Source organism: Sapajus apella, unplaced genomic scaffold (genome assembly GCF_009761245.1).
Source record: "Sapajus apella isolate SASKATOON/1434 unplaced genomic scaffold, GSC_monkey_1.0 scaffold34, whole genome shotgun sequence".
Lineage (NCBI taxonomy): Eukaryota > Metazoa > Chordata > Mammalia > Primates > Cebidae > Sapajus > Sapajus apella.
The window spans coordinates 23011990-23036600 of record NW_022436974.1 but is presented as its reverse complement, the minus strand read 5'-3'; the positions used below and the strand labels follow the sequence as shown (position 1 = coordinate 23036600).

Here is a 24611-nt window from a genome sequence, read left to right as displayed (position 1 = left end):
GTCAGGATCCAGACCATCTATTTTTTCTCTGATGGTGTTTAGCACAATGTTCTATGCTTAGAAAATGTTCCAATTAGAACAAGGAGGTCCCAGCCCTTTGGGAGGCAGAGGCAGGAGGATCACTTGAGCTCAGGCATTTCAAGACCATCCTGGGCAACACTGAAGATCCTATCCTTCAATCAACAATCTCTCTCTCTCTTTCTGTCCCCACCACTGAGGTGAGAAAATCACTTGAGCCCAAGAGGTCAAGGGTGCAGTGAGCTGTGACCACACACCACTGCACTCCAGCCTGGGCGACAGAGTGAGACCCTGTCTCAACCAAAACAAAAACAAAATCAGAGGGAGGGGATCTTCGATAAACATACTAGATCAGCAAGTTTTGTTGGAATCTCTCCTTCTTGGGTTAGAATGAATGAATGACTAGCTCCAGGAACCAAACATAAACAGTTCTTTAGGGTAAACAAATTGTTATCACTTAGTGAGGTTTTCTGGGCTGTGTGTATTTCTATTTGGGGGCAGCAAGTCTATATTTAGCCATGCACTGTACTGTTAGAGAGAGGTCAGGTTACAAGCTTTGTTTGCACCTAAGGCAGACCCTTCTCCTGCTCCTTCATGTGGGGCTTGGGTTGGTTAGGTGGTCCCTTCAAGGATTCATTCATATTTGAAATGAAGCACTGTTGTCACTTACTTAGGGTCAGGAGCACATACTGCAGGCACAACTGAGCTGCAGGCCAGCCCCGAAGTGTGGCCTATGCTCTCTGAGCTTACACTGCAGTCAGAAAGAACAAATTTATATTGAGAGGAGCACTTCTACCCTCCCCAGGGAACTCTGGGAATGTATTAGTTTTCTCACAGGAATCCATCCATCGAGTGGATAACTTAAGTTCACATTAATGATGCATTTGACCCTTGTAACCTTTCCACAGAAATAACCAAAATACATCACTGTATTTTGAAGCTAACCAGCTTTATAAGAGATAAGCTTTCCTCTCCTTTCACAGTGACTCTGAGACAACTGGTAATTGGTATAAAACAGAAGCATCAGACAATCAGTTGTGGATGCCTATCAAGAATCACGGTCAGTGGCAATAATCACAAGAACAACATCGTACTGTAAACTGGATGGCTAGGCTAGATGTCTAGTCTGGATGGCTAGGCTGGGATTCACAGAGCTCCAACTTCAACTAATTATGAGATCTGCAGAATTCTCTGAAGGGGAACTTCAGCTTCAGGAGAGGCTATGTGCTACTAGGAAAGGAACATGCACACTGGAGTCCGAATCTCAGCTTACTAGGGATGAGTATCTGAATCCAAGAGCTCTAATTTGTAAAATTTATAAAACAGCTACTGTAGAATCGTTCTAGGGAATAAGAAATGCCATAGTCCCTGCACATAGGTGTTTCACAAATGGTAGTTGGTCCTCAGCACTGCACTGTGGGAGGTAACCTGGTGAGGAAGAAGATCTTGAACTCTGTGTTCCCAGACCTTCAAGGTTTGACCAGAGGCAGGATCTGTCCCAGAGCGTGCAAAAATGGGGTCAACTGGCCTTTGTGTAGTGAGTAGAGGACTTCAGGCACAGAGGCTTGCAAGACCCAGCTTGTAGCTGGCAGCTCTTTCTCAGCCCCTGCCTCCAGTCTAGGGGTCCCAATAATCTGGTTTCACATCTGTAGTTTCCCTACTCATCTTCCAGACGTGTCTCTTATTGCCTCACCACCTCTAGGTTTTAAAAGCTGAGGTCCAAAAGGGAGAGCTGTCTTTTTAACACCACTGGGAAGGCCAAAATACTAAGACTATATGTACTGAGTGGGCCTGCACACTGAGTACATTATTTGAGCAGGCCTGCCAAGGCATATTATGCTTGAAAAAGGTCTGAATTATTATTGACAAGCTGTTTTGATAAACAGTACTGTTTTCATATATTATATAGTACTTTCTAATTTGCTTTGATGTCAATACAAACAAGCCTGCTGGGATTATGACAGAGATTGGACTGAATCTATTCATCAATTTGGGGAAAACTGACACATTAACAACACCGAGTCTTCTCTATAACACGGTCTCTCCATCTTCTGGGTTTATCCCAGTAATATTTTGTTGTTTTATGTATAGAGATCTAGGATGATTTTAGTTAAACTGACTCATAAGTATTTTATTTTTTGATGCCACTGTGAAAAAATTAAAAAAAATTTTTTGAGACAGGCTGCAGTGCAGTGGTACAATCTCAGCTCACTGAAGCCACCACCTCCCAGGTTCAAATGATTATCCTGCCTCAGTCTCCTGAGTAGCTGGGACTACAGGCATGCCCACCATGCCCGGCTAATCTTTGTATTTTTTAGTAGAGTCAGGATTTTGCCATGTTGGCCAGGCTGGTCTTAAACTCCTGACCTCAGTTGATTCACCTGCCTCAGCCTCCCAAAGTGTTGGGATTACAGGTGTGAGCCACCACGCCTGGTCAAGACACCTTTGTTTCTGAGTACCACCATGACAAGTATAATGCCCCTCAAATCAGGAAAATCAGCAAGATTTATTATTTGATAAACATATTAATCACACATAGCAAAAAAGATTTTTGAGCGTGGGCAAAAGAGAGGTAAAGGTTATTTAGGACATTTTAGTTTTCGGAAGATAAAAGTAGCTTGGTAGATGTCTCTAAAGGGCTATTGTGAAGATCATAGAGAAGGCAGCAACAATTTATTAGTCACAGATTCAACAGACATTTAATATGTACTTATTGTGTACCAAACACTACGCTATATGCTTTAAGTGGATTCTTAATCTTCATAATCTTATGAAGAACGTCGTTTCTATTTTGCTGATGCAGCAGTTGAAACTCAGAAAAGTAAATTAACTTACCCAAGAACATGTTAAGGCTAAACTCAATAATGTTGTGGGTTCGTGTTCATGTGACTCTAAGACCCTATATACTAAACTGGCCTTCTAGACCATACATACATATAAGCACCCTAAAAATCATTAAGTGATTTTCATATGATCATTACCATAACCATCAACATCATTTAAAATATTAACTGAAAGTCAGGGAACATTTAATTCTAGCCCTGGCCAATCAGCTGCATGATCTTGAACAAATTAGTTTCCCTCTCTTGACCTCTAGACACACTGTCATTTGAGCAGTTTGGAACTAAACACTCTCTAAGGACCCTTCAAGATCTCATATTCTAGAATTTTCTCATTCTATGAAATCTATTCCCTTCTGTCTTGGCTGAATGTTCTTACAAATATGATTCACTAGTTATGAAGAATTCTGTTCACTGACCTCATCCAGAAAAGGGCTGAGGAGGTAGCAAATAAAAGCAAACAATAAGCAAATGCTAGATGCATAAAATAAGCCTCAGGTATTTGGCATGCTCTAGCTCTTCAGCCTAGTTAGCATATCATCTCTTTTGAGCTTTTCTTTATTTTTTCTTTTTCATTGTACTTTTTACCATATTAAAGTATATGTTATATGTTTCAACATACAGAATTTCAGGTATCTCAGCCTTTGTCATTTATGAGTAAGATGAAAATGTTGTTAAAGCTTTCCATTCTCCCCAACAGTGAACTTCTCAAAATGAAAATATTTGGAAAAAGTCAAACTTTTAAAAAAGAATTTTGTGTAACTATTTACAAAGTTATAACCAAACACTATAACTAAAACATTCAGCCAGGTATGGCGGCTCATGCCTGTAATCTCAGCATTTTGGGAGGCTGAGGCAGGGAGATAACCTGAGGTCAAGAGTTTGAGACCGGCTTGACCAACATGGTAAAAACCCCATCTCTACTAAAAATACAAAAATTTTCTGGCTGTGGTGGTGCATGCTTGTAATCCCAGCTACTTGAGAGGCTGAGGAAGGCGGATCACTTGAACCTAGGAGGCAGAGGCTGCAGTGAGCCGAGATCACACCACTGCATTCTAGCAGCCTGAGTGACAGAGTGAGACTCTGTCTCAAAATAAATAAATAAATAAACAAAAATCATGTGGATATTTACTGGACAGCTACTCTGTGGCTACTAATGCGGTGATCTGAAGAGGAATAAGATGCGTCCTCACTCTTTTCTACCATGCATCTCCTCCCCTAATCCCTAATTGTGCTCCAGCCTCAATAAACTGACACCAGTTCTCCAAGCCGTGGGGCACTTAAAATGGCACCTCAGGGACAAAAGAAGACAAACTTGAATTTACTAAGAAGATCCTGTATTGATCAGGATTATACTGAGTTAATTAAAACTTCCATTTCTATCACTGGCCCGATGGGGGCTTGATGTTGAAACTAAATTCAGAATTTAAAAATTATCTATTTTCACACTTGACGTTAACCCCCATTTGTTAAATCTGGTAGTTGTATCTTGGCGCAAAGCCAGACATGGTTCAATTAACAGCAGGTAAATCTTTCTGAAAACTGAGAAGCCCAGAACCTCTTAGAAGTAGACAAAGAGGAGGCAGAGAGTCACTATGAAGGGTTCCAAGGCTGGCTTGGTCAAGAGAACGAAAACTGGAGAACATAACAAGGCTCAGGAGTCCACTGAATGCAGGTCTATGTCTTATACTCTTCTCTAACCCTTGTCCATAGAATAAGAATGGGCAAAAGCAGGTTCTCAGTGGTAAGGGAACTGAATGAGTAAACTCAGAAACAGACACTAAGGCATCACTAGAAATGTGGGCAGTAGAATCCCAGAGGAAGAAGCAAGTTCTGGGAAAACAGAAGCAGATTTTCTTCAGAAATGCAGGCAGAGATGCCACATGCAACCCAGAAGCCTTCAAGTGGGCAGTCAGGCTCCAGCCCCTGGCTTGAGGTGTGGTAAGTCTCGGGTCTACGAGAGGGACTACATAAAACCAGAACAGGGTCCACTCCTGGGTGGGATTTGAGACTATAGGCAGGTTATCAGAGCAAAGACTGAGACATGAAAATTAGCCAAGATCCCAGGGCTGACCTTAGCTAGTACACAAGAGCAGGACTAGCACAGAGCCAGGGGACAAAAGATCCCACAGTACTGGCTTCACGCTGGCATGCAGGGGGCCTGGACTTAATGGTAGAGTTCAGAGGCCCCTGGCCATTGGGACAGAAGCAGAGGCTGGAAATCCGTAGTCCTAACACACATATCACCTCTAGATCACTATTTCCCAGACTCTTCCATTCTATGGACAGGTGAAAACACTGCCTCTTTGTTTATGCCCTTGTGCATTTTTAGAAATGGATACACAGGGCTGCCAATTTTTAATGATGTTGTCAAATATGGAAACTACCATTTACTATGACTATCACTTCACACACACAACAACACTTTAACATACATGCACAAAGAGAATCTCTGAATAAAGGGAAGTTTTAAAACCTGATCGCATTTAGTTTTATGAAAAAGGATTATATCTTCCTCATGTTTTTCATATTTTTGTGGACTGATGAAAATTTCTGTAGCTCAGCCCTGGAGTTCCCTGTTTTGAACATCTGCTGCAGACCATTATCTTCACACTGTGTGCCAGCCTTCCCAGGCAACCAAAAGGAGAGGTGAGCAGTTGAGTCCAGCTTGCATCACTTGACCCTCTCCTCTGATATATTCAAAGTGGCTCCCTCTCAAATGTTTCATAAATTATTGTGTTTCATGTGAGATGTGGTTAAAAAGCAATGCTTTAAAAACTTTTGGAAATCATTCCTAGTTTACTGTTGAAGAAACTGAGATGAATCGTAAGAAAGCTGAAATTTAAAACCAGGATTCTGATTCTCAGGCACAGATCCTAGAGAGAGAAGCTCTATCTACTGATTTTGCAGAGTTCAGAATCCTATGTAGAGCTATACGTAACTGGATGTTTAATCATAATCAAGATCTTCAGAGGTCCTAGGTGACACTGCTACTAAATACAAAGTTCTAATTCTACCTCTAGCCCAATATTAGAATTAGACTGGGCTTTGGAATCTAGTCAGGGACCAATTCAACAACCATTTATTATCTTCTTTTATTAGGGATAATCAGAAGCACTCAAAGAACCAAAAAAGTAGGGGGCTATAATGTTTGGGAGCCATCCAAAGCTTCTGGCACCGTGGAGTTGGGATGAGATGCTCTCAAGTCTAACAGTCTGTGGGTTTTGGCAGGTAACGCTAGACTATCTATGCTGGCTGGCTGGGGTGGTGAGGGGAAGTGTCTGGTATTAAAAAAAAAAAAAAAAAAAAACATAAAGAAGTATCAAGACAGAACGAAAGAACAGGATCAGGTTTCTCCCTGTCTCCTTTTCCTCCTCCAGAGGGTTTGGACTTCCTTGAAGGTCAAAGCTGGAGTTTGTTCTAGGACAACACAGAAAGATTTGTGAGAATTTTATGGAGCTCATGTCTGAACTCACAGCCTGTTCTGTGGATGACCAGACCCAGCTGTAAACGAAAAATGACAAACAAGCAAGAGACTGAGGAGGAAAGCCTGATATTTCAGGGTTATTTAAAATAATCTTTTTCTTTACTTTGCCTTTTTTTTTTTTTTTTTTTTAAAGGAATGAGGATTTCAGATCTGGCTGGAAAATGGTCTGGATATTTATTTTCCTCGTCTCAGTGGAAAAAAAGGGTGGGTGATTCAGACAGCAGCCTCCACCCCTGGGCTGGAGCCTGGGTCAGTCTCCACTCTGTTCTTTCTTCCTTAAGCGAGGAGTCTCAGCCTGGGGATAAGATGCACATTACCGCCCACATTTGCTTTTGGCTTCCAATTAGGGTTCCCCAGAGGAGTTGGCCTGATCTGAGTTAATAAAACAAAACCCAAAAGGTCTGGGAGGGAACAAGGGAGGAAAAGGCCCTCCCAGGGATGAGAAGACAGAAAGGGTGAGGTCTCTGAGCAAGGCTTCTCCCTGGCTCTCTCTCTCTCTCTCTCTTTTCATGGTGGGGAAAGGACCAAGGTCATCAGAATGCATCTGAATGGACTACTTGGCTCTACTACAGTTCTCCCTGTTGTCAGAAATCCAGCTGGAATAAGGGGTCCTGACCTTTTAAGGCACCAGTCATTCTCTCTGGAGAGGAAAGAGCTGTTTGAAGACCCCAGAAACATTCCTCCACTGCATGTGGAAGACTTCCCCAAAAGCATTCCTATGGGTATCATTTGACCCCAGATGGGACCCAGGACTTAAAATAATTCTAGTGTTGACTTACAAAACTTAAGGATTACTAGAAGTTTAAATATTTACAAAGTATTTAAAGGGGGAAGTCTCACTAAAATTTTAGGAGAGAAAAGGTGGGGAAGAGATAAAGAAGAGTTGGTTAGAACTTTGGGAATTCTTTATTCCATAAGATTCAACATGTGATTACTGTGAAATTCCTGCCAAGGAGTTCAATAAGGTAAAAAACTAAAATAGTAGAGAAGATACAGAGGAGGCTCTGGCCTTACTTCAAAATCTCCAAGAGTTACAAAATGGGGCTCTGGTGAGCTAAATTCCCTGAGCTGTAACTCACATTAGTTTGTTGGTTCCTCTAAGAAGGATCATATTGTCTTGCTAGTTTAGCCACCAAAGGTTAGTATCAATGTACAGATAGCACTGTGGAAGGCTGAGGCGGGTGGATCACAAGGTCAGGAAATCGAGACCATCCTGGCCAACAGGGTGAAACTTCGTCTCTACTAAAAATACAAAAATTAGCCAGGCATGGTGGTGTGCACCTGTAATCCCAGCTACTTGAGAGGCTGAGGCAGAAGAACTGCTTGAACCCAGGAGGTGGAAGTTGCAGTGAGTTGAGATTGCCCCACTGCACTCCAGCCTAGGTGACACAGTGAGACTCAGTCTCAAAAAAAAAGAATAGTCAGTTATCAGTGATTTATAAACGTCTTGCTCCTCCTCTTCCTTCTTGCTGGCTGTTTTGTGACTTAGAAGCAGCCATGGTAAACAGCTCTGTGACAAGTGACTGGGACAAGTGAGGAGTCAGAGCACACAGCCGTAGATGGAAGTCAAAAGCCTTAAATTCTAGGCCCTGCCACTCTGCTTTCTGGCATGGTCACTTAGTACCTTTAAGCCTTAGTTTCTTCGCTTGTGCAATAAGAATGATACTATCAGCTCCTACCTATCTCACTTTGTTTCCTCATGCTTAAGTGAGACTGCGTAAGGGTTGTGTAGACTATAAAGTTCTGTAAAAACACCAAATATTTAAATTATATTCTGTTTATCTTGTCCTACAGACACAAAAATCATCACTACTATCACTACGACCACTACAAGGGAAAAGTGAAGCGGGCAGCTGTGGTTCACAATGTATCCCTGTATGTTCTCCTAGCTTCACCTATGTAACCTTCTAACAATGCTGTGAGGAGCATCATCTCCATTTTACAGATGATAAAACCTCCAAGAGGGAAACTTATTTATTCAACATCAATAAGGCAAATAAGTAGCAAGGTTGAGACTCAAGTACAGCTAGCTGCTCTTTGGCGTCCCTGTGATAGTGGCGGTGCAGGCCCTGGAATAGCTACTGAATAAATGGAGGAGGGAGGAAATAAAAGGAATAAAGAAGTCCTCCGCTTTGAGGATTCAAAAGGGGTGAGGGTTGTCCTAACAGGGGATGACTCCTGAGCACATGAATAATTCATCAAAGCTCCCCACTGAGAGATGGTTCTTTTTGTGTTTGGTACATCTGGTCAGGGATAGCAACAAGGCCACAAATGTGAGGACTTGTATCCGCCTGCTTAAAAAACACAGCTCAGAGCAGCTCACTGCTTCCTTACTCTAAGGACTGATGGCTATTTTGATTCTAAGAGGAAGGTAAGGAAGGTTCTTGCTTTTGTTTGTGCACACACGCAAAATAAGCAAAAATAAATCCTACATACATGATATAGAATCTTGATATGTGTTCCCGGAATTGCTTTTCCTTCTAGAACATCATTTCTGGTTTCCTTTTGGAACAAGTTCTCTATCAAGGGATTGTTTCCTCCAACTTTATGTTGATTTCAGACTCACTTTCACTCCTGGTCTGGTCTTGATCCTGCAGGTTTTATCCTAGACATTTTTTGTTGGAATATGTGAAAGCTGGAGGGTGGCAGTAGAAATAAGAATCTGGAGGTGGCAAGTATTAAAAAAAAAAAAAGACAGAATCCATCTGCCAGAAACCTCTTCTAGCTGAAAGCAAACAAAAGGTTTTATATGAGACCTATTACAGGCACAGTAGTTCATACCTGTAATCCCAGCACTTTGGGAGGCCAAGGCAGGTGCATCACCTGAGCCCAAGAATTCAAGACAAGCCTGGATGATAAGGTTTGGCTGTGTCCCCACCCAAATCTCATCTTGAATTCCCAAATGTTGTGGGAGGGATCCAGTGGGAGGTAACTGAATCATGGGGGCAGGTCCTTCCCAGGCTGTTCTCGTGATAGGGAATAAGACTCATGAGATCTGATGGCTTTAAAAAGAGGAGTTCCCCTGTACGAGCTCTCTCTCAGCCTGCTGCCACCCATATAAGACATGACTTGCTCCTCCCTGCCTTCTGCCATGATTATGAGGCCTCCCCAGCCATGTGGAACTGTAAGTCCATTAAGGCTCTCTCTCTCTCTCTTTTTTTTTTTTTTTTTTGGTAAATTGCCCAGTCTCAGGTATGTCTTTACCAACACTGTGAAAATGGACTAATACAGAAAATTGGTATCAGTAGAGTAGGCACTGCTGAAAAGATACCTGAAAATGTAGAAGTGACTTTGGAACTAGGTAACAGGCAGGGGTTGGAACAGTTTGGAGGGCTCAGGAGAAGATAGGAAAATGTGGGAAAGTTTGGAACTTCCTAGAGACTTGCTGAATGGCTTTGACAAAAATGATGATAGCGATATGCACAGTAAAGCCCAGGCTGAGGAGGTCTCAGATGAAAGTGAGGTACTTGTTGGAAACTGGATCAAAGGTAACTCTTGTTATGTTTTAGCAAAGAGACTCATGGCATTTTGCCCCTGCCCTAGAGATCTGTGGAACTCTGAACTTGAGAGAGATGATTTAGGGTATCTGGTGGAGGAAATTTCCAAGCAGCAAACCATTCAAGAGGTGACTTAGGTGCTGTTAAAGGCATTCAGTTATATAAGGTAACCAGAATATGAAGTTTGGAAAATCTGCAGCCTGACAATGTGATAGAAAAGAAAATTTCATTTTCTGATGAGAAATTTGAGCTGGCTGCAGAAATTTGCGTAAGGAGGACCTAAATGTTAATCCCTAAGACAACATGGAAAGTGTAACCAGGGCATGTCAGAGTTCTTCACAGTAGCCCCTCCCATTACAGGCCTAGAGGCCCAGGAAGAAAAAATGATTTCATGGGCCAGGCTCAGGGTCCCTCTGCTGTGTGCAGCCTACAGACTTAGTGCCCTGCATCCCAGCCACTCCAGCCATGACTAAAATGGGTCAAGGTACAACTTGGGCTGTTGCTTGAGAGGGTGGAAGTCCCAAGCTTTGCAGCTTCCACATGGAGTTGGGCCTGCAGGTGCCTGCAGGTGAACGTCAGGAATTGAGGTTTAGGACCCTCTGCCTAGATTTCAGGGGATATATGGAAACATCTGAATGCCCACGCAGAAGTTTGCTGCAGGGTTGGGGCCCTCATGGAAAACCTCTGCTAGGGCAGTGCAGAAGGGAGTTGTGAGGTCAGAGCAACCCACACACGAGTCCCTTCTGGGGCATTGCCTAGTGAAACTGTGAGAGAAGGGCCACCATCTTCCAGACCCCAGAATGGTAGATCCACTGACAGCTTGCACTGTGTGTCTGGAAAAGCTGCAGACATTCAACACTAGCCCATAAAATCAGCCAGAAGGGGTGCTACACCTTGCAAAGATACAGGGGTGGAGCTACCCAAGGCCATAGGAGCCCACCTCTCACACCAGTGTGATCCAGATGTAAAACAAGGAGTCAAAGGAGATCATTTTAGAGCTTTAAGATTTGACTGCCTCACTGAATTGTGGACTTGCATGGGGCCTGTAACCCCTTTGTTTTGGTCAATTTCTCCCATTTAGAATGGCTGTATTTGCCGTGCCTGTATCCCCATCGTATCTAGGAAATAACTATTTTGTGTTTGATTTTACAGGCTCATAGGCGGAATGCCTTGTCTCAAATGAGACTCTGGATTGTGGACTTTTGAGTTAATGCTGAAATTAGTTAAGACTTTGGGGGACTATTCAGAAGGCATGACTAGATTTAAAATGTGACATGAGATTTGGGAGGGGTCAGGGGCTGGAATGATATGGTTTGGCTGTGTCCCCATCCAAATCACATCTTGAATTCCCACATGTTGTTGGAAGGACCTGGTAGAAGGTAACTGAATCATGAGGGCAGGCATCTCCCAGGCTATTCTCGTGATATCTGAGGGTTTTAAAAAGAGGAGTTCCTCTTCACAAGCTCTCTCTCCTGGCCTGCTCTCATCCATGTAAGACATGACTTGTTCCTCCTTGCCTTCTGCCATGATTGTGAGGCCTCTCCAGCCATGTGGAACTATAAGTCCATTAAACCTTTTTTTTTTTTTTTTTTTTTGTAAATTGCCTAGTCTTGGGTATGTCTTTATCAGCAGTATGAGAACAGACTAATACAATGGGCAATATAGTGAGACCCTGTCTCTACAAAAATTTCAAAAATTAGCTGGGTGTGGTGGTGTGCATCTGTAGTCCCAGATACTTGGAGGCTGAGGTGGGAGGATCACCTGAGTCTAGGAGGCCATGATTGTGCCACTGCACTCCAGCCTGGTTAAAGACAGACAAATGAGAGAGAGAGAGAGACAGACACACAGACACAGACACAGACAGACAGACAGACAGACACACACACACACACACACACAGATGGATGGACAAATGGACAGATGGAAGGAAGGAAAGAGGAAAAGAGGGAGTATCTGCTTGAAAGAGGCACCACATATGATGAAACCTCTACAGGAGCAAACTGGGAGCAGGGACATGGGATTGAACAACTTCAGGGGATACCGGTACACAAAAACAATGTGAATCGTCCTTTGGGAAATGTGCAACTTGAGTGCTGCCAGTGGGTTCTATGTCTGTCTGGATGCATCCATGGGGAAGCAGAAGCATGGGCTGAAAACAAACTATTTTATCCCTATTCTACAAAAGGAAGTTAAGACTTTATCAAGTGACCTGCTCATGTAATTGCAGAGTGGTGATTTGAACTCAGACATCCTTGCTCCCAGCATACAGACTAAGCATTAGAGCCTGATAACTGGATTAAAGCCCTTGAAATTATTAATTAGGAATATTTCAGACCAAGGACTTTGGCAATATGGGTTAGTAAGGAGGGAGAACCTGAGCCAGCCATATGGACTACTGGTGGGTGCTTCCAGTTCAATACATAGTGTCTAACGGGGCAAAAATATCCAGGCCTGGTTCTGATAGATGCTTATATTCCAGGAGGACAGGGACAAAAGGACAGCATATCAGAATGCAAAGTCAGGTCTGGGTTAGACTAGAATACCAACTCTCCCATCTTCTAGTGTATGACCTTGGGTCAAACTGTTGCTGATTCAAAGTATTACTATGACTTTTTAGTGGGAATTTATGTAAAGTCTCAACTGTCATAGAATAGATGGCTCAATACATAGCTGCGATTATTTCTTTTTGTGGCCACCAAGGGTTAGGTGCTCTTCACCTAAGGCAGGTGCTGACATGAAGACTCTGTTGGATTGTTCTCAACAGGCCCTAGTAAAAGGAAAACAGTGTTGTATCAAGGAAGAGTTTCTGGAGTGGAAGAAATGGGTAGCCCTTCTGAATGAACCCAGCCCAGGATGCAAGGTGGGTAGACGCAGAAGATCGTTAGCCCTGGGGAGTTATAAAAGTGCTAGGCAGGGAAGAAAAAGTACTCAGTTTTGTCATTTGAAAAATGAAAATAAAGGTGATAAAGTGATTAAATGAAATAGGCTACTAAGCAAAAGAAAGTAGTCACATGTTAACTTTCTGTTTCTCCTCAGATCCCAATTCTCAGTTAAAAAAAAAAACAAAACTAACTGAATAATTAAACTTTAACATTTTACCTGAAGGTTTTTTTGTTTGTTTGTTTTTTTTTTTTTTTTTTTTTTTTTTTTTTTTTTTTTGAGACGGAGTTTCGCTCTTGTTGCCCAGGCTGGAGTGCAATGGCGCGATATCGGCTCACCGCAACCTCCGCCTCCTGGGTTCAGGCAATTCTCCTGCCTCAGCCTCCCGAGTAGCCGGGACTACAGGCACGCGCCACCATGCCCAGCGAATTTTTTGTATTTTTAGTAGAGACGGGGTTTCACCATGTTGACCAGGATGGTCTCGATCTCTTGACCTTGTGATCCACCCGCCTCGGCCTCCCAAAGTGCTGGGATTACAGGCTTGAGCCACCGCGCCCGGCCTACCTGAAGGTTGTATAGATATAATCCAGTTTTAGGAAAATCACCATGTGACTGAATCTTTTAACATACCAGATTCTCCTCTGAGATTGAAGAAAAGCCAACTGCTTACAACAGAAGGATCTCACAAAGAACCCTAAACCTCTATCATAGACATATATTTGCTCTGATAATTAAACCACTAGATATCAAATAATTCCTTAAAAAAGACTGAAAAAAAATATAGATGCATATGTGTATATACATATTTGTGTATGTGTGTATATATATTAAAAATATACACACATACAGATTTATATATCTATGAATATATTTCTGGCTGGGTGTGGTGGCTCATGCCTATAATCCCAGAACTTTGGGAGGCCGAGGTGGGTGGATCACCTGAGGTCAGGAGTTCAAGACCAGCCTGATCAACATGGCGAAACCCCGTCTCTACTGAAAATTCAAAATTTGCCAGGCATGGTGGTGCATGCTTGTAATCCCAGCTCCTCAAGAGGCTGACGCAGGAGAATCACTTGAACCTGGGAGGTAGAGACTGCAGTAAGCCAAGATCATGCCACTGCTTTCCTGCCTGGGTGACACAGTAAGACGCGGCCTCAAAAAAAAAAAAAAAAAAGAATATAAAGAATACATTTCCTAGCCAGGTGCAGTGGTACAGGCCTGTAGACTCAACTACTTGGGAGGCTGAGGTGGGAAGACTGCTTAAGCCCCAGGGTTCGAGGCTGCAGTAAGCTGTGATTATGACACCGTATCTCAGCCTGAGTGACAGGGGTCGAACGACCCTGCCTCTCAAAAAAAAATACTGCTCACTGCAGTCTTGAACTCCTGGGCTCAAGCAGTCTTTCCCTCTTAGCCTCCCAAGAAGCTGGGATTACAGGCTAGGAAATATTTAATATTTAATAAGACCATTGACAAAATATTCAATTATTTGTCACCCTCTAATACTCTTCTCTTTCCTTCCCTAAGCTGATGGTACATGTGTCACTCATCTTGGTGATTCCTGTTACGGCATGCCTCTATGACTACCTGGTTGCATGCCTGTGCCTTCCTCTAGGCTATGATGTCTGAGCACTGAGATTCTACTGTTCATCTTTGTAGCCTCATCGGTTATGACAGGAACTTGCCTAAAATAAATGCTCCATAAGGTTTGCTGAATGAATAATGTGTGAATGAACAAATGGACCTTGCTACCAAAGAAAGCAAGTCCAGATAATGTAGTTTCTACATTTGCATTGTACTGAAGTCCTACATAGTAAAAGGATTCAGACAATATCTTTTAAACATGTGATTTAAAAAAAAAGATATCTACACTGAGTAATTTTTGCCACATCTCAAGAATATATTTTCTTGATGAGAATACCTCCAATCCCACAAGAAAATAATTCAATTAAAAGCAATTTGCTTTTTGGTTATATTTTTCCCCACTCATACCTATTTCTTAAAAAGCTGAGGTACTTCTTGGACCCATATCTCACATTGTTAGAGTAGTTAGCTAGGCAGACATGAGCAGGGCAGGAGAGGTCCCTACCGACATCCCACGAGGATTGTCAGGCAACTATCAGGGGAAATCAGGAGGTTGTTAAAGTGTCTCGCTAAAATAATAATTGGTTGCAGCTGTTGCGGGAAAAGACCGTCTCCCAATAGATAGAAAACACCCGAAACTGGTGATCAGCAGCTTGCTGATAAAATCTCAGGAGTTAGGCAAGTGCACTCAAGCAGGCACACTAAGAGGCAAAATGGCAGAGTTTAACTGGTATTTGGCCTTCCTCTAGAACACTTGACTGGTAAAAGGTCGCCTCAAGTGAGCATGTATACAACTTCAGTAAACACACTGGACAGGTAAGGGAAAAACACCTCAAGTGAGCATGTCTATAGCTTTATTAAACATACTGAGCATGCAGCCCCTCCTAAGTGCTGGCAGCCCGCTGCATACCCAGATAGCCCTCTTCAAAAGAAGAATGGGGGGAAGGACACAACCCCCAGAAGCATGCCAATATGTAAAACTCCAGGTCAAAGGTCAAACAGTGCACTGAAATCTCTTAAGTTGCTTGCCTGGCCCTCTTCCAAGTGTTCTTTACTTCCCTTTGTTCCTGCTTTAACACTTAATAAACTTTCACCCCCTTCTAAAACATGCGTCCATGTCTCACTCTGCCTTATGCCTTTGGTCAAATTCTTTCTTCTGAGGAGGCAAGAATTGAGGCTGCTGCAGACCCAGATAGATTTACTGCTGCTAACAACATTTATGAAAGCCTTGAATGTGTTTGAGGAGAATTTTTCCCCTGCTTTTTTTTTGGGAGGGGGAGACAGTTTCACCCTTGTTGCCCAGACTGGAGTGCAATGGCGTGGTCTCAGCTCACTGCAACCTTTGCCTCCGAGGTTCAAGTGATTCTCCTGCCTCATCCTCCGAAGTAGCTGGGATTACAGGCACGCACCAGCAGGCTCAGCTAATTTTTGTATTTTTAGTAGAGATGGGATTTCACCATGTTGGCCAGGCTGGTCTCAAACTCCTCACCTCAGGTGATCTGCCTAGCTTGACCTCCCAAAGTGTTGTGATTACAGGCGTTAGCCATCGCACCCACCCTATTTTTTTTTTTTTTTTTTTAATTTTTCAGGCAGGGTCTCCCTCTGTGGCCCAGGCTAGAGTACAGTGGCGCGATCTCAGCTCACTGCAACCTCTGCCTCCTGAGTTCAAGCAATTCTCTTGCCTCTGCCTCCTGAGTAGCTGGGATTACAGGCATGTGCCACCACAACCCAGCTAATTTTTGCAATTTTAGGACAGACGGTGTTTCACCATACTGGTCAGGCTGGTCTCAAACTCCATGCTTCAGGTGATCTGCCTGCCTCAACCTCCCAAAGTGCTGGGATTACAGGCATGAGGCACCGCACCCAGCTCTCCAGCCTTTTAATTAATGTCTTATTCCCCACCCCCAACTTTTTCGTTATTTTTTTTGGACACAGGGTCTCGTTCTGTCATCCAGGCTGGAGTACAGTAGCGTGATCACAGCTCACTGCAACCTTGAATTCGTGGCATCAACCAATCCTCCCACTTCAGCCTCCCTAGTAGCTGGGATTACAGGCGTGCTACCACGCCCAGCTAATTTCTATATTTTATTAAAGTAAAAAGGTTTCAGCTAACCATGATTGTGTCACTGTACTCCAGTCTCGCTATGTTGCCAAGGCTAGGGCCCTTTTCTCTCCCCCTCTTTTTTGTTTTTTTCACTGAACATGCATTGCTCTTCATTAGGAATAAAATAAAGGAGAAAAACAAAAACAATCTCCATGAAACCTATAAATGACAAAGATTTGTGGAAAACAGGAAAGTCCACTCAGGAAGCAAGAAGATTATACCAAAGAACTTAATACATAGGGGCTCATTATCCTTCCCCAAAGAAGATAAAAATCACAGAATTCCTAGGTTAGGACATCTATGTCAGGCCTGATTGGCTACATAATTTACAGAGGCCAGTGTAAAATGAAAACGTAGAACCTCCTGTTAAAAAAACTACTAAGAACTTCAAGATGGTAATAGTGGAGCGTTAAACCAGGTGCAGGCCCTTCTAAAAATGGGGCTCTTTGTGACCACACAGGTCACATATCCATGAAGCTGGTCCTATGTGCTTTTTAAGGAATTATTGGATATCTAGTGGTTTAATTATCAGAGCAAATATATGTCTATGATAGAGGTTTAGGGTTAGGTTCCCTAACCTGGCTGGTCCTCAGAATCACCTGCGAAACTTTTTTTTAAAGAAGGAGACATAATTTAAGTGCCATAAATATCAGCATTTTAAAGTGTAAAGTTCAGTGGTTTTTAGTATACTCACAAAGTGTACTGCTATCATCACAATCTAATTCCAGAACATCTTTACCACTCCAAAAAGAAACCCCATATCGCCACTCTCAGTCACCACCAATGTACTTTGTCTCTGTGGGTTTGCCTACTGAACCTTCATATAAATGGAATCATAAAAAGATGGTTCTCTATGTCTTCTTTCACTTAATGTATGTTTTCAGTACTTTATACCATTTTATGGCCTAGTAATACATATGTATATACCATATTTTACTTATTCATGGATATTTGGGGTTTTTCCACTTTTTGGCTATTATAAATAATATTGCTGTGGACATTCTTGTACAAGTTTTTGTGTGAACATGTTTTCATTTCTCTTGGGAATGTGCCTAAGAGTAGAATTGCTCGGTCACACAGTAACTGTCTAATTGCCACACTGTTTTCTGCAGTATCTGTATTATTCTACATTCCTACAAGCAAAGTATAAAGTGGGACGTGATGAGCAATGTATTTTTCCACATCTTTTCCAGCATCTGTTATTGTCTGTATTTTTTATTACAGTCACCCCAGTGGGTATGAAATAGTATCTCACTGTGGTTTTCCCTAATGGCTACTGTTATTCAGCATCTTTTCATGTGTTCATTGGTCATTTGTATATCTTCTTTGGAGAACTGTCTATCCAGATCCTTTGCACATTTTAAAATTGGATCTTTTTTTATTCAGTTGTAAGAGTTCTTTATATATTCTAGATTCTAGACCACTGTCAGATATAAAACTCTAAAATATTTTCTCCCATTCTGTGGGAGGAACTTTTAAAAACTATTGACTCCTTTGTCCTAAATCAGATCTACTGAATCAACATCTAGAAGTTAAAAAAATGTTTCGGGTGATTTTGATGATCTACCAGATCTAGATGATTCAGCCCACTGCTATTCAAGCTTTAATGTGCATACTACAAATCATCTGGCGCTCTTGATAAAAGTCTGCATTTTGAGGGAAATATAAAATCACCATCAGAACACCACAGTAATAGCTGTTAGAAATTAGCACTTTGGGAGGCTGAGGCGGGCAGATCACAAGGTCAGGTGACCGAGACGATCCTGGCTAACATGGTGAAACCCTGTCTCTACTAAAAATACAAAAAAATTATCTGGACATGCTGGCACATGCCTGTAGTCCCAGCTACTCAGGAGGCTGAGGCAGGAGAAGTGCTTGAACCTGGGAGGCGGAGGTTGCAATGAGTCGAGACTGCACCACTGCACTCCAGCCTGGGTGACAGAGTGAGACTGTCTCAGCAAAAAAAAAAAAGAAAGAAAGAAATACGATTCATTGATGAATGCTAAAATCAGTGGGCAAAAGTTGTTTTTTGTTTTTCTGGTAGGTAAAAGGTTGCTTTTTTCTTTTTTTCTAAGTGGGCAAAAGTTTAAGGAGAAAAAGGATATTTTCATATTCTCAAAGTATCTTCTAAATGTTTATTAGTTACAAAAATAAAGACAGTAACTTTACAGTTGAGAAGCCAGGTAGATACCACCTTAAGCAAGTGATCAAAGCTAATGTGATCAATAATAAGACATACGGACAGCATACGCCCTCTGATTTAACATGCTGAGAAAAGCACATCAACTTTGTAGTAATCTTCCCCCAAACTGACAACCTCAGTCTAAACCATGAGAAAACATCAGCCAAACCCTAATTGAGGGATATTTTACAAAAATGCCTAACCAATACGCTTTCAAAGTGTCAAGGTTTATTTAAAAAAGACTGAGGTACTACCATAGATCGGAGGAGACTCAGAGTCATAACACTAAATCTAATGTGAAAGCTTAGTGAATAGTAGATAGGAACTTGCTGTACTATTTTTGTAATCCTTCTGTACATCTAAAATTATTTCAAAATAAGAAGTTTTTAAACTATGCAGATTCTGACAGTGTATGGTTGGTGAAAGCCTCACATTCTATCTTTCTTTTTTTTGAGACAGAGTCTTGCTCTGTCGCCCAGGCTGGAGTGCAGTGGTGCAATCTGAGCTCACTGCAGCCTCTGCTTCCCGGGTTCCAGGGATCTCTTGGCTTAGCCTCCTGGGTAGCTAGGATTACAGGCACATGCCACCATGCCTAGCTAATTTTTGTATTTTTAGTAAAGACGGGGTTTTGCCACATTGGGCAGGCTGGTCTTGACCTACTGACCTCAGGTGATCTGCCTGCCTTGGCCTCCCAAAGTGCTGGCTGGTATTACAGGTGTGAGCTACCATGCCCAGCCCACATTCTGTTTTTCTAGCAGGTTCCCAGTAGAGGCTGATGCTGCTGGTCCACAACCCCGACTCTGAATAGGAAGACTTTAGAACAGAGGTTATCAAACTTAACCTTGTATCAGCATAACAGAGTTATTGATTTAGTACATCTAATATCAGAGTTTCTAATTTAGTACATCTAGGGTGGGACCCCCAAATTTGCATTTCTACCAACTTCCGAGGTGACACTGATGTTGCCGATCAGCTAAGAATAATTTTTACGTTTTTCAAGGGCTATAAAGAAAATTTTAAAAAAAGGAACATGAAACAGACACTTTATGTGGCCTTCAAAGCCTAAAATATTTACAGAAAATGGATGCTGAGCCCTGGATCCTTGCTTACGCAGAATGAAGCCCTTAAAAGACACTAATGGCTGGGTCCAGGACTCAGAAATTCTTCAGTGATCTGTCATGGCTCCTCAGCGTCAATATTTTTTAACAATGCTCCTCTTTAATTCCAATGTGCAACCAGGCTGCCTGCCCCAGCAAAAACTCTGCTCTTCAACCATCCCAGAGAGCTCAGAATGAGCCTAAACAAATGTCAAGGCGCATTTCTACAATTTAACACTCATTTCTAAAAGGTAAGCTACTCTTTTGTGAAGGTAATCAAAATCCAGACATAAATCAGTATTTCCTCCTTTTATCCCCTCCCAAGTGAATACAAATGAACATGGGATCATCAGTAATCTTACAAAGAACCCACACAAACAAGGGTAAAGTGTGACTGTGCAGGATGGCCTGAAATGGGCTAGGACAGAGATGAAGCAGAGAAGGGATCAAGGTGAGACCTTCCCTATGGGAGGGCGACAGGTAATGCGACACAGAGTGCTAGACAGCACAGGGAAGGGAGAAAGTGGGAGGGCGGATGTATGGCAGTGGTGTTGAGGCACCTGAGGAAACACCACAAATACCTTTAGCTTTATCACAACCCCAACACTTTTTGGTTTCCTGTTTGAGCATAATTAGGGGCAGGGGTCCCTCTAATATTTGGCCAACCTCTTCACACTCTTTACCCTTTATCTGTGAACCCTCTTCCAAACAGGAAACCTTAGCTAAAGCCTGCTCTCTCTGCCCCAGGAATCCAAGGGCCTCACCTCTCATACCTGTGCTCTCTTCAGCCTGATTGAAGCCACAGATCTGGCAGATGCTCTGGACCCACTTATTCATGTCCTCTTCTGTCTCAGCCACCAGGTAAAAGGTGCGCTCACTGGTCTTGATGTCAAACACAAAACTATCCTGCAGCTCCTTCTTGTTAAAGGTCAGGCCTGCATCTACCTGTTCACAGAAGTTCAAGTTGATGATCCGCAGAGGCTTCTTGGAGTGATCGTTCTTGTAGTATTCCAGAACATCTGGGTCACCGCTCATCCGGCCACTCCGTAGGATAAACCAGCGTTTCTTCCAGGCCTAAATCACATCAGGAAGGAGTAAGAAGAGGAGGAAGAAGTCATTAGTTATTTTAAAGCTTTTTTCTTTTAGAGATGGGTCTTGCCCCATTGCCCAGGCTGGAGTGCAGTGGCACAGTCAAAGCTCATTGTAATCTTGAACTCCTGGGCTCAAGCGATCCTCCTACCTCAGCCTCTCAGGTGGCTGGGACTACAGACGCATACCACCACGCCCAGCTAATTAAAAAATTTTTTTGTAGAGACGAAGTCTTGCTATGTTGCCTAGGCTGGTCTCAAATTCCTGGTCTCAAGAGACCTCCTAACTCAGCCTCCTAAAGCGCTGGGATTATAAGTATGAGCCACTGTACCTGACCTTAAAGCTTTTAATAGGTCCTTAGATAGCATAGGTTAAAGATGGGGATCGTGGGACCTGCAGGCTGCCACATGACCTGTCCCCCTTTCAGATTTCCCAAGTTTCAAAAATGGAGGATGATCTTAGAATGCATATTCATGTAGCATCTCACTATGGAAACAGGGTCTTATTATTATAAAGTAAGATGTGACATTCCCACTGTTTAGATCAGGAAGTTAGATGACGACACTTCAGAGCAACTATTTCTTTAGGCTAGAATACAGATCCAAACTCACAGCACTTTTAGGCAAAGTAAAACTTGCAAAGCCATAATCAGTTTATCCATGGCGACCCCCACTAAGGCAGGGTGAGTTAAAGTAACAATGTTACACATAGTAAGTAGCAGAAAAACAAGTTTTCTAACTTTGAGTACAACCTGCTTCTAACCAAAACATGATGCCTTAGAAGAATCACAGAGAAACCCCTCTAAACCATGTAACTTCAGGATTTTTTTTTTCCTGTCTTGTTCACTGGTGTTTTTTTAGTTCTTATAATGCCTTGTACATACTGAACTTTCAATATGTATTATTGAATGAGTAAACTCCTTCTACCATTCCATACTATAGAAATGAACATGTGATTACATATTCCACCAAGTTGTCTTCCATATTCCATTTCTTCAAAAAGACTGAATAATCTGTGAGCAGACACCACACAAATACTACATATAACAGAGATCTGGGTTTGGTTTATGCTTTACCACTGCTGTGTAAATTTTTTTTTTGAGATTTTTTTTTTCCGTTTCGCTGTCACCCAGGCTGGAGTGCAATGGTACAATCTTGGCATATTGCAACATCCGCCTCCTGGGTTCAAGCAATTCTCCTGCCTCAGCCTCCCGAGTAGCGAGGATTACAGGTACCCACCACCATGCCCGGCTAATTCTTGTATTTTTAGTAGAGATAGGGTTTCACCAAGTTGGCCAGGCTGGTCTCAAACTCCTGACCTCAGGTGATCACCTGCTTCAGCCTCCAAAGTGCTGGGATTACAGGCATGAGCCACTGCACCTGGTACTGTGTAATTTTCGATTAAGTAATTTACCTCTTTGGACCCTGCCTCATCTATATGATGAAAATCACCACCATGACCACCACCATCTGCCCTACCTACCTCATAGGGTTATTATGCACATATGCCTAAAGCACTCTGTATATACCTTGAAGCAGTACAAGTTTCGAGGATCTGATTATCACAATTCTTAAGACCCCATGGGATCTACACTCCATTAATTCCACCATCTTTTCACTCTCACTTTTCATCCCCATCCTCATTTCTTTCCTTATCCAATTATGTTTCTGCAGTCCACCAACATAATCATTCCCTTGCTTCTTTCTCCATTCCTCTTACTTATCCAGCAAACCCCAGCTAAGTCTAATGCTCTGCTGACTGGACCTGCTCAGCTGTACACAGATGGAGAAAATCATATGACCATGCTGACTGGTCTCCCTTTTACTTCAAGCGGCCCCTCATGCTGCCCAACAATCCCACTATATTTACCTAGTTAATACTTTCTCCTGTTCTTTGGCAACAATCTCTTAGCTTCTTTCTCTTTAAACCTCGAATGCCTCCACTCTTTTATATCTTATTTCATAAGAAAACATAAACAATCAAAAGAAAATTTACACATGCTTCAGGACCACATTTACCATCCTGCCTGCACCTGTAGCTATCTACTCTTTTACTACAGAGCATAGACAGCCCATCCAATCAAGGCCAACCTTTTTCCATCTGTGCAGAGACATCACTTCAACAATTCTCCCCTTCTTCAGAATCATTGCATTTTTCCTCCTGACTAGGATCATTCCCATCAATACACCAACTTCTCCTATCTCAGAAGAAAAAATTAAAAGCTTGACTTGTTCCCACAATTCTTTACCAACCATGGCCCAGTTTTTCTACTTCTCTTTATAGTTACACTTCAAAGAGTATTCTATACCACTAATCTTTGTTTCCTTCCCTCCTATGTGAAGGCACTCTAACCAGGCTACCCCTATCCCCCCACCACCCCAACTGCATCTCCGAAATAGCTCATCGAAGGTGTCAAAGACTTTACTGTTGATAAATCGACTCACGGGCCTTAGCTTGAGCTCTCTGCAACATCCAACAACAGTTTATTATTTCTTCCTCCTTGAAACACTTTCTTCAGCTAGCTTCAGCATGCACTCACTCTCAATTATCCTTCTGTGTACTGGGCCTCTCTTTTTCAATCTCCAGTGCTGGTTCTTCTTCATCTCCCTAGCCTCCAAACGTTAGAATGCCCCAAAGCTCAATTCTGAGATTTCTTTTTTTTCCTACACCAACTCTCTAGGTCATTTTATTCAGTTTCATGGCTTTAAAAAAAACCATCAAATTGCTGCGATTCCCAAATTTATATCTCTAGCCTTAGAGTTGTATATCCAACTCTTCACTAGCAGGTATCTCAAGATTAATGTGTTCAAAACTGAGGTCCTGGTATCTCCCAGACTTGTTCTACCTGCACTCTCTCCCATCTCAGTTACTAGCACCTCTGGCCTTCCAGTTGTCAGACCAAAAATCTGGGTATCATAGTTGACTCCTTTCATCTTCTACATCTAACTCATCCACAAATCCTGTCAGTTCAGACAGTTCTGAATATATCAACAATGAGCTCGCTTCTCCTCACCTCCACTGTTGCTCACCTGGCCTAGTCCACCATTTTGTAGTCTTCCTGCTTCCACCCCTTCATCCTGAAGTCTATCCTCAACTGCAAAGTTAGAAAGCAGGAAGTAAATCAGAACATGCCACTTCGCATACAGCCTGCAAAGGTTGTTATCTCAGAGTAAAGCCAAAGTCCCTACAATGGCCCAAAGGCCTGATGGGACCGAGCCTCATCCCATCCCCTTGCCTCAGCTCCTGCTGCCCTCAGCCTTGCCTATTATGCTCTGACCACGTGGCCTTACACACTCTGCCAAGCAGGCTCTTGCCTCAGGGTCTTTAGACTAGTTGTTCCCTGGCCCTGGAACATTCGTCCCACAGATATTTCCATCACTTATACTTTTTTTTCAAGTCCTTATTCAAATGCCACATTACTGGAAGGTAGGCTATTCCTGGTCCCCGATGCTCCCACTCTCTTTCCCCCTTACCCTGCTTTGCTGGTCCCACAAAGCATGTACACCCCCAACAATACCACATTTTTGTGACTTTTCCGCACCTACCTTCTAGAAAGTAACAAGGAAAGCTTCTTTTTATTCCATGATGCATCCTTGGTGCTTAAAGTATTCCCTGGCACATAGCTAGTAATCAATAAATATCTATTAATGAATCATTTCCTTATAATGATATCCTCATAGCATCTAGCAGGTCAAAGGAGACGTAACTGGTACCTACTAAGCCTTAGATTGAAATAAAAATTGAGATATAGCCAGATAGAATAGAGCTGAGAAAAACAAAAATTAGTATTATTTATCTATAGTCACTAAAATCTTGGCCAGGTTACTACTTTCAGA

The 24611-nt window shown here is 42.4% G+C and overlaps 1 protein-coding gene across 2 annotated transcripts in view; it reads right to left on the bottom strand.

Moving 5' to 3' along the window:
• The window catches only part of GAB2 (GRB2 associated binding protein 2), a 213465-nt gene that overhangs the window by 46183 nt on the left and 142671 nt on the right, over nucleotides 1-24611 (bottom strand). The window contains exon 2 of one of the 2 annotated variants that reach the window (XM_032295903.1): nucleotides 20451-20760. In XM_032295903.1, the coding sequence (XP_032151794.1) occupies nucleotides 20451-20760 (310 nt within the window). The remainder of the gene's footprint in view (nucleotides 1-20450; nucleotides 20761-24611) is intronic. The other variant, XM_032295904.1, reaches the window with a different exon arrangement.